General features: G+C 35.8%; 3 protein-coding genes across 5 annotated transcripts in view; 2 read left to right on the forward strand and 1 right to left on the reverse strand.

The window, feature by feature from the left end:
* The first annotated feature begins 519 nt into the window (after positions 1 to 519).
* LOC111808903 lies at positions 520 to 4321 on the forward strand. Of its 2 annotated transcripts, none has more exons than XM_023695138.1 (4): positions 520 to 2051; positions 2234 to 3565; positions 3645 to 3768; positions 3844 to 3935. In XM_023695138.1, exons 1-4 carry the CDS (start codon positions 1287 to 1289, stop codon positions 3867 to 3869), a joined length of 2247 nt encoding a protein of 748 aa, XP_023550906.1. In that variant the 5' UTR covers positions 520 to 1286; the 3' UTR covers positions 3870 to 3935. The 2 variants fall into 2 exon arrangements, with proteins under 2 accessions (XP_023550906.1, XP_023550905.1); XM_023695137.1 differs by having other exon boundaries at positions 522 to 2051; positions 3891 to 4321.
* A 313-nt stretch (positions 4322 to 4634) lies between these two features.
* On the reverse strand, positions 4635 to 7060 carry LOC111808905. Its single transcript, XM_023695139.1, has 2 exons — positions 5731 to 7060; positions 4635 to 5332 (listed from the first exon to the last, which is right to left on the reverse strand). The coding sequence occupies exons 1-2, from the start codon at positions 5918 to 5920 to the stop codon at positions 5148 to 5150; spliced, it is 375 nt and encodes a 124-aa protein (XP_023550907.1). The 5' UTR covers positions 5921 to 7060; the 3' UTR covers positions 4635 to 5147.
* Positions 7061 to 12756: 5696 nt separating this feature from the next.
* LOC111807995 (ras-related protein RABF1-like) overlaps positions 12757 to 16254 on the forward strand; it is a 5375-nt gene continuing 1877 nt past the window's right edge. The window contains exons 1-5 of one of the 2 annotated variants that reach the window (XM_023693745.1): positions 12757 to 13015; positions 14509 to 14582; positions 14855 to 14938; positions 15072 to 15166; positions 15309 to 15414. In XM_023693745.1, the coding sequence (XP_023549513.1) occupies positions 12991 to 13015; positions 14509 to 14582; positions 14855 to 14938; positions 15072 to 15166; positions 15309 to 15414 (384 nt within the window). In that variant the 5' untranslated portion in view covers positions 12757 to 12990. Of the gene's footprint in view, positions 13016 to 13997; positions 14260 to 14508; positions 14583 to 14854; positions 14939 to 15071; positions 15167 to 15308; positions 15415 to 16254 lie in introns of those variants that run through there. The other variant, XM_023693744.1, reaches the window with a different exon arrangement.

The raw sequence follows: 16254 nt of genomic DNA on the forward strand, positions 1-16254 counted from the left end.
AACTGTTGAGCTTAAAAAGGACAGAAATGAACCGTCCATTACTAATCAAGGCGTCAAACTTTCACCGTTGGATATATTTCGTACAACTATGAGTTTGATATAGAAACGAGAGATGAATCAATATTTTTATTGTATTAAAAAAAAAATTATATATATATATATATATATATATAAATTTAGTTTTTAAATTTAAAAGTAATAATTATATTTTAATATTAGATATGAACGTTTTGGAAAAATTAATAATAAAAACTCATTTTTTTAATTGTATTATGTCATTGATCACAATAAATTATATATTAATATTTTTTAAATTCCGGCTTCCGATACGGACCATGCAAATGCAAACACGACACAAATATTTAATATTATTTTAAAATTGATGCCAGCTGTCATTCAAGTATGTGGCCACGTCGAGACCTACTTTAGTAATTGCACCCAAATTCGCGGACTCCAAAATATCAAACCCGCCTTTTTCTTTTCCCACTCCTTAAAATAAATTGCAAAAATCAATTTTTTTTAAAATAAAAAAATAATAAAAAGAGAAAACCCTAGAAGCTGAATCGAATTCGCCTCTGTAACCAAAATTTTTCTTCACACCTCTAGGGAGAATCTGGCCGTCGATCTTTTCATCCAGCGGTTCTCCTCAGTCGGCGACCGCTTTTTTCCCCCTTCTTCCCGCCCCCATTTCCCCAGTGGTTTTTATCATAAACCCTAGCCGTCGTCTCTCTCTCTCTCTCTCTCTTCTCTGTCAGTTTGTATGAGACGCTCTCACTCTCACCGATTCTCCGTCATTTTTTCGGATCTAATCTTTCGAGTTCTTTTTTGGGTTCTCCGTCTTTGTTTTTGTCGACGTTTTTTTCGGGGTTTTTTATAGCCTCTGTAAATGGATCTTTGAATTTTTTTTTTTGTTGGTTTTTTAGGTTTGAATCTAGATTATTGTAGAGATACTGTGGTGAAGATTTTTTGATTTTGTTTTTTTTTTTTTTTTGTTTTTGTAATTTCATGTTGGTGCTCTCTGCTTGTTCCGATGTTTGATTTTAAATTTTTCCTCGCTTCGAAATCTTTGGCGCCAAGTCTTGTTTTCGTGTTAGATTGAATTTCAAAATTCTGGATCATCGTGTATACATACACTGGTTTGAGCGAGTAGGTGGTTGTTAATCACTGGCGTGGCTTTACTTCCACGGCCGCCGGTTCCGATGCCGGTCAGAGTTTGGTGACTGAGTCGATTCTAAGATAGAGAATTTGATTGGTGGGTGGTGTTAATTCTCTATAACCGTACGGCAATGCCGTCTGGGATGAGAAGGACGAGAGTTTTTGGATTGGTTAAGGGTCTTGATGGAGCTAGAGTTCTAAGGTCTGGTAGACGGCTCTGGCCTGAATCGGGTGAGGTGAAGCTTAAGAAATCTAAGGATGCCAGTGACTGGTACCCTGTTATCGACAGCAGAGGAAATGGTGGCGGAAGTGGTCAGGTTAGGCTCCATGGGAAGTGGACCCAAGTTCGAAATGTCAAGCCAAAGAGGGTCGTCGTTGTTAACATTCGTGAGGAGGAGGATGCTTGTGTAGTGAAAGTCCCTGAACCACTGAAGGTTTTGCCTAGAATTGGTAGCGATGGCGAGTCTGGTGATGTGGATAGAATGTTTGGGAAGGTTTATAGCAGGAAGAGGAAGCGGGGTCGTCCCGAAAATGGCTATGGTTTTGATGAAATGGAGGGTGATAATGCTATATCAGGGGATAGGATGTTTGGACTCCGCTTCATTCGAAGACAGAGATCTAGGAAGACTGACATTACACATTGGGAGCCTACTGCAAGTGGACGTTCTACTAAGCTGCATTTCCATAGGCCTAGCGTTTCACCACCGCTGCCCCGCGATCGGGTTCTTACTATTTTCGCCGGGAGTAGTATCAATAATGGCTGTTTTTCCGATTTTATACAATCGGTTCTTAGACACTTGAACAGTCCTGAGCTGAATGTGGCCAAGTTATCTTCATTTTTGTTATCCAATACGATCAATGGAGTATTTGCTTCGACAGGAATGCGTTTCTTGCAGGTATTTTTACCTTATTAACGTAGTTGTGCGTTTAGATACACTTGTTTTCTAGGCTGATAATTGGATTCTGTGTTGAAAATTTGTGAAATGGGCTTTAGAGATTTCATTCCCTTGTTTCTTGATCAAAGTAAATACTGTTTAAGTTAGGCATTTCATTGATTTGATCTTGACCTGTCTTTCAGGGTTATCCTCCTACTGGAAGTTCTGGAATGTGTGTGATTTTTGGGAGCAGGCAGTGTATTCCAATGTTTCATTTGGATTTTTCTGCTGTTCCTTTCCCTTTTATGTACTTACATTCCAAGATGTTTCTTAGACAGACTCGGATTCAAGCTCGTCTTGTATATAATAACGAACAGTTAGATGTAGATATGAGTAGTGATAGTGAAGAAGACAGCATGGTGGAAGAGCAACATGTTTCCAATCCTCCTGTAAGAAGTTCTTTGGATTGCAAAACCGTGGCCTTTGGAGTCGATCATACCAATACTCGATCTAATTCACAGTTGTCTGTTAGAGCTTCGAGGTTAGGTAGTCGGGCCTTGCAATATAGAAATGGTTTCAGCTCTCGTGGTATACGGAAAAGGAGAAGTTCACTGAGAATGAGGAGACCTAGAAGCCATTCTCTTGCTGCTATGCAAAAAACTGTTGGCATTTTTGGGATTGATGATATGAAACGCAGTGTATCTTTTCCTTCTGTAGCATCTTGTAACAGGCACAAGAACTCCGCCCTTAGAGATTCTTCTGGGCGTGTGAGTTCGACTGCATTGGGATCGGCAATGGATGTTGATTCATCATGCTGCAATGCCAATATATTAATTGTAGAAGCTGATAGATGTATGAGAGAAGAGGGAGCTAACATTGTGTTGGAGTTCTCTGCCTCGTGTGAATGGCTTCTAGCGGTCAAGAAAAATGGTTCAACTCGATACACCCACAAAGCAGAAACGGTTATGAAGCCCGCTTATTGCAATCGTTTTACACATGCGATATTGTGGTCAGCTGATAATGGTTGGAAGCTGGAGTTTCCGAATCGCAGGGATTGGTTAATTTTCAAGGATCTATACAAGGAGTGTTCTGATCGCAATATACCGTGTTTTACTGCTAAAGCCATTCCCGTGCCTAGAGTGTCTGAAGTTCCAGATTACGTCGATAGTAGCTGTACTTACTTCAAAAGGCCAGATACATACATCTCTGTAAACGACGATGAGGTATGTAGAGCGAGGGCGAAGAGTACAGCCAACTACGACATGGACTCTGAGGATGAGGAATGGTTAAGCAAGTTTAATGACAAGCTTATTGCAACAGACAAGCAACATGAATGTCTTTCGGGGGATAGTTTTGAGCTGATGATCGACGCTTTTGAGAAGGAATTATTCTGTAATCCCGATGCCTTCTCTGATGAGAAAGCACCTACTGATATGTTCATGCTTCTTGGTAGTCGATCGACAGTCGAGTCATTGTTTACTTACTGGACAAGGAAACGAAGACAAAGAAAATCATGTCTGATACGAGTTTTCCAGGTACTTTTTTCGCTATACATGTTCGGTGTGCATTTGTTTTTAAGACCATAAGTGAATAATTATTTGGATGATCTTCCAGGCACATCAATCAAAGAGGAAACCTCCTGTGGTACCGAAACCGATCATGCGAAGAAAACGATCAATCAAAAGACAGCCTAGCCAATCTGGGAGTGGGAGAGCTACCCAATCAAGTATTTTAAAAGGTAGAATTCCTGGGCAGCCTTGATGATTATTGGCTCTATTTGTTTACCATTTGTGCTTGTTTTCTTTATGCATAGCGTTTATCGTCTTGACGTCGAGTTGATGACGGACGGTCTTTGTGCAGCCATAGTTTCGAGACGAGATGCTGTGGAGGAACAAAATGCTGTGCAAAAGTATGAAGAAGCCAAGGCAGCAGCAGAGAGATGCATGGAGAGCGCTGTTAGTAAGCGGCAAAGGGCACAGTTGCTGTTGGAGAATGCAGATTTGGCAGCTTACAAAGCCGTAGTAGCACTCAGAATTGCCGAAGCAATTCAAGCATCAGAATTGCCTGAAGCTGCTGCCGCCACCGCCGCAGCAGCTTGTTTTCTGGAATAAGATTTTGTTTCCTTTGGGAATATCCCAATTGGTTTAATTATTATTATTGTATAGTATTTCATTAATATGTACATTCTATTTTGTATTATGATTACAAGAATCTCTCAGCACCCACCCATTATGTACAACAACAATGAGATGTCCTGATTTTTCCCAGGTCCTAAATATACCAACTTATCTTCTATGTTCTATGTTCTAATACTCTCCCATTTCGATTGTGGGTATGGGTCATACCCAACAAACTCGTGGGTGATTCGGTGATTGTCCTCACGAGACAACGATCCTCAAGAACACGAATGGCAAGGCTGACAAAAGAATGATGATTTAGCAAAGCTTCAAATGTCAAATCACCTCAAAGAGAGATCCAACCTTCAAATTCGGTTGCTGAGGTGGGAAAGCTTCGCTTGATTCTCTTATCAAACGACTAAAAGCAATAGGATGTTCTAACAGGTCTTTCTTCTTTCCCAAATCGGTTGTTTGCTGGGGCGGGTCGCCTTCCCTGCTGTCTGTTCGGGATTGTCTCTTCTTCCTCTTCCTTCCTTTTGTTAAGCAGGTCCCGCTCCGTCCAAAGCTTCTGACAAAGAATAGCACATTCAAGTTCTCCATGGTCTATCCGTCTGCAACGGCTTGATTACCACTTTTTGACAAATGCTAATTATAAATGTCCTGAAAGGAGGGAGCATTTTACAACTACACAATTTCCTTTCTGAGCTGCTCTTTATCATACTCAACTTCCTTTTGCATTGAACTCAACGCCATCCAAATCCTCTGCAATTCCCAAGTATATTTCCTCTTCCTTTTTGTTTCCCCCCATTATCACTCCCCTCGTGGGAGAAAACATAGACTGAGTTGCGGTTGATATTTTTCGACATTGTGTTTGAGAAATGTTGTGAGGAGCACCGTAAAATGGTTTCGCTCATAGACGGATTTTTCGACATCGTATTTTCTCCTTCCAATATCACAATATTCCCCTGGAAAACAACATTGGCACTTGGATTTCGAATCATTACCTTCGCCATTTTTGCACTTTGCCAGCCAACTCAAAACTCACTCTTCCACCTCTCCTTTCAGAAAAGCATTGTCGAGTCTTTCTGCATTCGTCAACCAGAACAGGAACTTCAACACCATTACACTTCGATCTGCAGGACACCCTCAAATTCATCTTCACTCTTCCCCTTAGCAGATTTTTACCTGTCATTCAACAGCACGTTAATGCTTTCATACCTTTGCATAACAAAATATATATTTTTTCTCAAGTCCAATAAGTTGTGTGGGGATTGGAACCATGGATTTCTTAATCGAGGGCCAACGCCTTAACCGAATAACAAAATAACTTACATACCATAATGCCAATTCAAAATCTGCAGGCGCGACGTAAAGAATTTACTTTCAAGTGAGAACATCAGACATGCTTTGACATAGATTTACTTTAAATGGGAACATTAGACATGCTCTGATAGTAGAAGTAAACTTTAAACAACATTAGTCGGATCTATGGACCTCATTGTCTCCCCTTTTTTTCTTATTTGAGGGAGATTCAGTCAAATACTAATCAACACTATAATTTTGAAGTATAAAATGTTACTTACTTCTTAAGAAAGACTCGAGAGCTTCAATCGTTACAACTCTCCGCTTATCGGGATTGCTGTGTGACAGAAAAATGTTGCAGACGATAATAACAGGAGGCCAGATGACAAGATCCTCCTTGTGAACCACTGCCTTTTCCTTTGGCAAGACCTCAGGAACCCATATTACAGTGTCCTGACGAAGAGCTCTCATTTCCTCGGCAGAATATCCAATATTCCTTAAATTAAACCTCCAGCTTTCTTCAAATTTAAGTGAACGTGAGACTTGAGGTTTATCTGAAACTACGTGGTTTCAAAAGTTGAGTCCTTCATTGTCAAGAATTCGCACATCAAGGGAAGATGGTAAGAAGTCTTTATAAATTGATGTCGGACCGATATCCATTGCGTGCTCTTTTCTAAAGCCTAAATTTTCTGATCCGTCATCCTTCCACGGCCATTTGAACATCTCCCTTCAATAATTTCGCTTTCGTTCCTAATTCTTGAATCATCATGCCTATACCGAACGTCATGCTTATAATCTACAACTTTGTTGACAGCAGAAAATTTCCTTGGCTCGGGTAAAACATGTGTGCTGCGAATCCGAAAGCTGCCTGTGATCATTGTGCAGGAATACTTCCTCTTATTTGAGCATTCCTCGCTTGACCCGAAGATATTGTTCCTTCCAGTTCTCAGATGATAATACTCGTCCCTCCTTTCAGTGGTATCAACCCTATGAACCAAATCCTACTTCGCGTCGGGAGCCATCAATTCCGTGAGGGCTCAAGCTTCTCCTAAGACACGGAGATCGATCCAGTGTCTCCCGTCGGAACTTACCATATCAATCACGATCCAGATGAAGCCGATCCTGAGCATGTAGTTCCATCTTTTCCGACTCTCTGACATCATAATCTTCACACCTTCGACATCGCGTCTTTAAGTAATTAGCTGTATTACTCCTGAATAGCTAACAAAGCCCTAAATAAAACCCTAGAATCGTTGAAATCGATCGATTCGCACCAAACAGTCGCAACAAACAAACAGAAACATTCGATTCCCATGACCTAACCCACCCAATCGAAATATCGAACAGGAGTATGGAACAATAATCGCAATAAAATCTCAACAAAAACCTGATAAAGGAATTATCAAACTGGGAAAAATTTCAAACCTTCGGAGGTAGATTTTGTGAATCCATTGATCTTGTTTGCAATACTCCTCCCTTATGCTTCCATTGTAGAAATCACAAATCACAAGCAAACAATTTCTTGGCGACCGAAATTTCCTTTCACCTAATACGATCGAGAGTTTGGGAGAACGGCATTGGTTCCGATTAGGCCGAAATCTAACTAGCGCGAACGACCAAAAACCGATTATTTATAGCAAAATTTGTTAATAGCAGGTTTATATTAATAAATAAATAAATAAAGCTTTTAAAAATACACTCTTTATTTTTTCCTTTAAAATTTAAATTTATTAACTCGCATTTATTTAATCCTAAAGCTTAAAAAAAAATTAACATTTTAAGATATATTAATTTAATTTAAAAATAAACTCTTCCTTCTCGTACTTACGGTAATTTAAAAATAATTTAATTTAAGATATATGTACGGTAATCTTCTCATGCCCTATTAAAAGTCTAGTTTGGAGGGTTGAAATATTCCGACACTACGGTGAAATTCCATATCAGTTAGAGAGGGAAACGAAACACTTTATAAGGGTGTCGAAACCTCTCCTTAGTAGACACGCTTTAAAACCGTGAGGCGAGCGACGATACTTAATGGGCTAAAGTGGACAATATCTAATAAACACCTAGCGGTGTGTCAGCGATGACGCTCTTGCTGGACCGAAGCATTCCTTATACGGATATGAAAATCTCTCTCTAGTAGACGCGTTTTAAAATTGACGTAACAGGCCAAAGTGGGCACTGTCTGCTAGCGGTGGGCTTAGACCGTTACAACCACTATCGTTCTTATATGTACGATAATCCTCTCATACGCTAACTAGTGAGCTTGGAGACCTCAGGTTCAGCTCAAAGGGTGGGGATATCCCGACCCTGCTTTGTCATCCCCGTGATATTAGGAGCTATACTTCTTGCAACGTTTGATAATTTTCTATTTGTATTCGTCTCGTGGTTTTGTTGTCGAAATTTCTTGCAGCATCTACGCAGTCTTTCCTGCCCGTCCCAATGAGAAATATTCTAGCTAATATGGATCGGAAGGTAACATGTTTGCAGAACGAGATTGATAGGAACAACGAACATATACATTAATAATATCCTCTCATGGACTATGGTTGATTTTAAAATATACATTTTTGCTAATTATATAATTATTCATACGTATATTTATTTTACGTATTATTTAATTTCATAATTATTTATTCTCCAACCACTCTTAAAAATAACTTTTAACTATTTCGATAATAAATTTTTTAAATATTTTGAAATTGAGCGACAAATCTTAATTAAATGTTTAAAAATAAATAAATAAATATTTTACCAACTAATGTTTATTTTTATTAAGAGTAAATATTTGATAAATTACTCGAACCCAACCTAACTCAAAATATTTATGGTCGGGTTGAGTTGGGTTCATTATTTAATAAACAATTACGTTTGGTCTAAAAAATGTCTCAACCCGAGTCAACACAATCCACAACACCTCTAGTTTTAGACATAAACCAACCGCTCGTAGGCATTAAGATATCATGGTTTAATTTGATAAATCTTGCATAGATCTACGAGAATTTGTATCTTTCTCGCGGGATAAGTTTGGCATCGGGAGGTTAGCGTTGTAAGGAAATCAGAGCCGTGAATTTATATTATAGATAGCTCAAACACGCTCGAGATTATTTTTTCTTTTGAGAATAGACGTTTTATACATCAAATCATAGTAAGACCGACAATCCAATCATAAATTACAATTAAAACTTCATTCCATTTTAGTCTATTTCTAAAAATTGCAAAAATAGAAGTCCACCCAAATTGGAACATTACTCCAAATTGAAAAATTAGGGTTTACAAAAATGGGGAAAAAAAATGTGTACAAATATGCGCGCACACACATATATATATATATACGTGTGTATATATATATATTAGGGTTTTTATTGAGGACCAAATTGTTGCGTACAGCCGATGTGGGACAGAAACAACAGTACGGAAGACTCATAACAGCCTTGAATTCGTGTGTCGTTTGGTTTGGTTTTTCATTTTCATGGCCATCTCTCCCAATGGCCAATCCCCAATCAAAGAAGATACATGTCACTCACTCAATCTCTCTCTCTCTAGACCCACAAAAACAACAAAGAGAGAGAAAAAAAAACCCTTAATTTTTTTTTTTTCGATTTCTTGTGTTTGATCCTCTGATAAGATCTTTGAGATTGACGAGCTTGTATATGCGTTCGATAGATTGAGTTCCAGAGAGCCAAAATCTTGCCCACAAAAACAACGAAGAGAAGAAAAAAAACTCCTTCATTTATTTTTCTCATCTTCTTCATGTTCGATCCTCTGTCCAGTTTGTCGGCCGATAAGATCTTTGAGATTGACGAGCTTTTATATGCGCTCGGTAGATTGAGTCTCAGAGAGCCAAAATCTTGCCCACATAAACAACAAAGAGTGAGGAAAAAAACCCTTAATTTATTTTTCAAGTCTTCCTCAGGTTCGATCCTCTGCCTAGTTTGTCGGTCGATAAGTTCTTCGAGGCTGACCAGTTTTTATATGCACGTGATGGATTGAATCTCAGAGAGTCAAAATCTTGCCTACAACTCGAATCAGGGGACTTGAAAATTCACGAGTAACTGAAAACAACTCCCTCGAACAACAGGGACAAATAAAACAATGAAAAAAAGACAACCCATTTGAAATTTTAAAGTTTTCTCTCAAATTCATCTGAATCGTTGCTTCGATAACGCTAAAGATTTAAACTTTATCCTCTTTTAACAAATAATAACTGACCCGCCATCTATGAAACTCGAAAATCGGGTTAGTTTGATTTTCCAACTCGAAAAACCCTAAACTTTTTTGGGTTTCGAGATCGAAATCTCGAGACCCATCAACTCAAATCAAGAAAGAAAACCGCCATGGATGAAGATTAGAGCTTTGAATTGAAAAGGGAAGAACATAACTAACCTTTATGAGTATTAGATTGTTGAGATCCCAAGATATATACATATACATATACATATATACATATATATATATATAGCCATTGAAGCTATTGCTAATGCAGCATCATCAAGATTCTCAACCAAACAAGCTTCAAAAAAACATGAACTCTAAAAAATCATTGTGAATCTTGATGATGCCGCACAAGCAAATTATGGCTGTGATTGAGTTGTTGATGAACATGAACAAGAACAGGAGAGAGAATAAGAACAAGAGAGAGAAAATTGAAAGAAAGGAGTGAGAATGAGTGGAAAGATGGAAGATTTAAGGTGGATATATACACACGAGGGCTCAAAGACAAGGAGCTTAAATGGAAATTAATATATATGAGCTGTTCCTTTCTCTTACAAGTCCAAGTCCTAGATTGCTTTCCACCTCCCTTTGCCACTTAGCTTAGGGGGCCACTTCCCCCTACTCTCCTCGATTCCCGACTCCGCGCATAGCTCAATCAGATCAACGACGCACTCCGCGTCTTCGTAATAGTAAGATATTGTTCACTTTCAGTGTAAGTTTTTGTGGGCTGTCGTTGGATTCTCGAGTACTGCTCCGTGCATAGCTTAATTAAACTATACGAATATTGTCTACTTTACGGTGTCATTTAGAAGCTCGATGGGTTTTGTTTTTTTATTTTAGTCGTGTTTTGAATGTAAATGGAATCTCGATTTTGAGCCATAAGTCAATTATGAAACGTCTACTTTTTACATATCTTTGTGGGGTTTTGCTATATATCTTAAAGTTTGACACGATCAGGATTCACGAGTCTCGTACCAACTTAAATAATGGTCTTGAACGCTCAAAATCTATATGATATCAGGGATCGTAGATTTGCACTCTCGGTGTACATGAAGAAAATTGAGCACAAGAAACGAGTATTGAGCGAGTACGAGATTTAAATCTAAATTACGATTCTGAGTATAGCTAGGTGTTGCGGTCCTGATTGCTATTTCAAAGTCAACAGCTCGATCTCCCACTTCACGATTATTAAAAAAAATTCAAGTATACCGCTAAATTGATAAGATATTAATTATCATCTCAAAGGTCGATAGCTCGATTTCTCATCCACATTAACGAAAAAAAAGCCCTAAATTACTTGATCGTCCTTAACCTATGTTACGTGGATTAGTGTCTCTATAATTAATTAAATTTAAATTTGAGGGCAAAATGGTCCATTACTTAAACAATGTATTATGAATTCAAAGGTTGTTAAGTTAATAATTAGAGAATTAATTAATTCCTTCAATGAATTCGGCTTGGTTGTTACATTTTTATTTATTAAATTAAGAAAATTATAAATATATGGTTATATCGTAATTAAGTTGTAAAGTGGGGGCATAGTATAACACATAATTAAAAATATCCCAACGAATTATACTAATATATATTTTTATTAAATAATGAATTATTTGTTCTTCGGTATATTTAATTAAATTTATATTTTTAAAAAATGTTTATTTTGGAGAAAAGATTATATTAAATAAATATATAAAAAAATAAAGATGGGTTAATTAATTTTAAAAAAAAAAAAATTGGGTGGAAAATAGTATAATGATAAGGGTGAAGAAAAAATGAAGATTGTAAGCAGAAAAAGTAATTAATGAAATATTCCAAAACTGATAAGGCAATGTGATTGGTGCAGCCCTTGTGGGCCCCACTAATAATGCTACATATTCTTCACTCACTGTCTCTACAACAATTAATTGTACTCTCTGTCACTTGGTCCTCCCATTTCACCATAGTTTTATTTTTATTTATTAAATATTTCATTTAATATCCAAATTATATATATATATATATATATTGACTATATTTACGTTGAATTAAATTAATATGTAAAATAAAATATAGTTTCAACAACATTCTTAATTTAAAAAAAAAACGTCCATAAAAATATTGTTATATAATTTATGAGATGTCATTAGACTGATTTCGTCCTATATATATTTATTTATTTATTGTAAATTAAATTACAATCAGGAGTTATTTGTTGTTTGTTGGTTGGTAATAATAATTTAATAAAAAAGAGGAAAAATAAAGGGCTGAGTATTAAAAATAAATTAATTAATGTGGCCAAAATAATAAAGTAAGTGACATGTTTTTAACTTTTAAAAACCACATACAATTGTTCANTTTTTTTTTTTTTTTTTTTTTTTCTTTGTTCTTTTTTTAAAGAATAAAATAACTAGAAAAGGTATTATATATTTTCGTTATTAAAACATTTCTAAAAATTTCCTAAAATTAACACGTTACCTCAAACATGATTTTTAATAGTAAATATAAGGTGGAGATTTGAATCTTTGACCTCTTGATCGTGCGTATTTGATTGAATTACACCCAATTGATAATAAATTGTGCAAAAAGAATTAGAGGACTTATCTCCAAAATATATATATATTTAATAACATTTATATTTAGTTTAAAATAAAATATTTAAAAGTCCCTTAGTACATATCTAAACATATTGAAATAAAAAAAAAATGTTGGATTCTATGTACCAAGTTAAATGATTAATTAAAAAAATAAATATCAATATATATATATATATATATATATATATATATATATATATATTTTAATAATGAAAATATATAAAGACTAACCTGCGAAAATATTTCAATAATGATAATTTTTTTATTTTAAGAGAAATAAAACTATTCTAATTTATCAAATAATTTATTATTGACATCTAAATTATCGTCAGCATTTCACTCCTTTGGTGGGCCTACAGTTAAGATTACGTTCAGGCCCAATACGGTTGTGAAGCCCAATTTGTGGCCCAATAGTTTCAATAGACCAGCCCAATTTAGTTCTTATTAAATATTAGTTTTAAAAAAAATAAAAAAACTCATAATTTTAAAGAATAAATAACAAAATGGTTATATTGCTGTAAAAAACAGACGTGTCGTTTTTACGCGAGGCAACACTGTTCTTCTTCGCGATTGAATTGAGAGCAGAGAATTGTGAAACATTGGGAAATTCTTGGCAGCCATTAACGAACCAGTCCCGAAGGCGCAAGTTTATTCTTCTCTTTTGCAGTATTCTCCAATTGTTGCGTGGACTCCACGAAAGTTCAATTGGCGGATAAGTGCTTGGATCGGTTGTTTTAGATATCCTTGATCGCCATGGGCTGCTCCTCGTCTCTCCCTGGTATTTTTCTCGAATTTCGTTGCTCAAGATTTGCTAGGGTTTTCAGATTCTTTATTCGTCTATTTAAGTCNGGCTGAGTATTAAAAATAAATTAATTAATGTGGCCAAAATAATAAAGTAAGTGACATGTTTTTAACTTTTAAAAACCACATACAATTGTTCATAAATGTTCCTTTAATGGCCGACAACCTAGTACTCCTTTTTTAATCCTTCTAATTTTTTTTATTAATTTTTTCTTATTTTTAAAATTTAAAATTTTCTCGCTTTTTTTTTTTTTTTTTTTAATCTTGTACATATAATTTCGTTATTAAAACATTTCTAAAAATTTCCTAAAATTAACACGTTACCTCAAACATGATTTTTAATAGTAAATATAAGGTGGAGATTTGAATCTTTGACCTCTTGATCGTGCGTATTTGATTGAATTACACCCAATTGATAATAAATTGTGCAAAAAGAATTAGAGGACTTATCTCCAAAATATATATATATTTAATAACATTTATATTTAGTTTAAAATAAAATATTTAAAAGTCCCTTAGTACATATCTAAACATATTGAAATAAAAAAAAAATGTTGGATTCTATGTACCAAGTTAAATGATTAATTAAAAAAATAAATATCAATATATATATATATATATATATATATATATATATATATATATTTTAATAATGAAAATATATAAAGACTAACCTGCGAAAATATTTCAATAATGATAATTTTTTTATTTTAAGAGAAATAAAACTATTCTAATTTATCAAATAATTTATTATTGACATCTAAATTATCGTCAGCATTTCACTCCTTTGGTGGGCCTACAGTTAAGATTACGTTCAGGCCCAATACGGTTGTGAAGCCCAATTTGTGGCCCAATAGTTTCAATAGACCAGCCCAATTTAGTTCTTATTAAATATTAGTTTTAAAAAAAATAAAAAAACTCATAATTTTAAAGAATAAATAACAAAATGGTTATATTGCTGTAAAAAACAGACGTGTCGTTTTTACGCGAGGCAACACTGTTCTTCTTCGCGATTGAATTGAGAGCAGAGAATTGTGAAACATTGGGAAATTCTTGGCAGCCATTAACGAACCAGTCCCGAAGGCGCAAGTTTATTCTTCTCTTTTGCAGTATTCTCCAATTGTTGCGTGGACTCCACGAAAGTTCAATTGGCGGATAAGTGCTTGGATCGGTTGTTTTAGATATCCTTGATCGCCATGGGCTGCTCCTCGTCTCTCCCTGGTATTTTTCTCGAATTTCGTTGCTCAAGATTTGCTAGGGTTTTCAGATTCTTTATTCGTCTATTTAAGTCTGATTGAAGCGGTGGTGTATTGAGAATTTCGGAGGTCGATTGTTTGGTCTGTTTGGAGTTTTCTCGATTCCTTGATTTTCTTTAACGGGCGCATTAGGGTTTCGTGGGTTTCAGTTTTTAATTTTACTTGCAGAAGTTTATGTCGAGTTTCAATGATTTTTTGGGGGTTTATAATGCAGACAGGGCTTCTGGGCGATCGGGTGTGCTTAATCCAGAGAACAATGCTGCTGATTCCAAGAATTTGCGCGTAAAGGTGTTGAGATACAAAGCTTATTCACTTATAATCCGATTCTTTTTAGTGTTAATGGAATAAGGCCCCTTAAGTGAGTTCGATGTTAGTCTGATAGTTGGTATTTGTTGACTTACAATTCTTTCCTGTATGAAGACAAACATAGGATGGCTAAGATGAAACAATGCTATTTTTAATTTAATGAGTTTTGAAGTTAAATACTGTGCTTACTTAGGAAGCTTAAAAGTTTTTATGATGTATTTTTTTAATCATCCTCTCTTTCTGACTTTATGCAGCTTGTCCTGCTAGGTGATTCTGGTGTTGGTAAAAGCTGTATTGTTCTCCGCTTTGTCCGTGGTCAGTTTGATCCGACGTCTAAGGTCAGAACTATGTTACAGTCCATAAATTCTTAAAATAAATCTATGCTCAATACAAATTAATTTACGCTTTTATCATTCCATTATCGAAGGAATTACAATCGTTTGATTCGACATGTTTATTGAGAAAATTCAGGTTACTGTTGGAGCATCATTCTTATCACAAACAATAGCTTTACAAGATTCCACAACGGTAAAATTCGAAATATGGGATACCGCTGGGCAAGAGAGGTAGGACTCGATCCTCGAACACGTGTTTTTAACTTCTTAGCAAGTAGCCTTATTCTCATTGGTAGCCATTTTCTAGCTTACTTCGTGTTTGCAAGAGATTTTTGTTGCAAAAGGTTATCACTGTTGATTTGTCTTGATTTAGGTATGCTGCATTAGCTCCACTTTACTATCGAGGTGCTGCAGTTGCAGTTATTGTATATGATATAACAAGCTCAGATTCCTTCGCCAAAGCACAATATTGGGTTAAGGTAAGTTTTAAAGTGGTTAAGTAGTTTTTGTACTATATTTATTGCTTGTGATTGCTGTATCGATTCAAGTCCAAATTGTATCCATGGGCCTTTTACTTGCGATGATCTTGTTTCATAGTCATCATGCATAAATGAAGCTAAAACTATGAGGCAATTCCTCATTAGTTGAGTATCCCATTCATTGATGACCAAATTTGGAACAAAGGGGAATTCTTTTTAATCTATGGGAAGATTCATTGATGACCAAAGTTCCGTCCCATTTTTAAAATATCAACAAAATTGTAACAGCCATAGCCCACCGCTAGTAGATGTTGTCCTCTTTGGGCTTAACCTTTTGGGCTTCCTCTCAAGGTTTTAAAATGCTAGGGAGAGGTTTCCACACCCTTATAAGGAATACCTTGTTCCCCTCTCCAACCAATATGGGATCTCACAATCCACCCCTCTTGGGACACTGCCCGGTGTCTGGCTCTGATATCATTTGTAACGGCTCTAGCCCATCGCTTGCAGATATTGTCATTTTTGGGCTTTCCCTTTTGGGTTTCCTCTCAAGGTTTTAAAACACGTCTGCTAGGGAGAGGTTTCTACACCCTTATAAGGAATGCTTCATTCCACTCTCCAACCAATGTGGGATCTCACAAAGATTCTCACGGAGTGGGGTGGTTTTTTTTTTTTTCTCTTTTCTTTCTTCCCTTTTACACAATTAGTTGTTTGTTTTAAAAATCAACCGATCCATGCCCTATGCACAATTGGTTGTTAAAAGCATATGGCTCTTTTGAGTTGAAAATTATATTAAAAAGGCACAAGATATATATATATATATATATATATATATATATATAT

The sequence above is a fragment of the Cucurbita pepo genome, chromosome LG13, assembly GCF_002806865.2.
Source record: "Cucurbita pepo subsp. pepo cultivar mu-cu-16 chromosome LG13, ASM280686v2, whole genome shotgun sequence".
Taxonomy (NCBI): domain Eukaryota; kingdom Viridiplantae; phylum Streptophyta; class Magnoliopsida; order Cucurbitales; family Cucurbitaceae; genus Cucurbita; species Cucurbita pepo.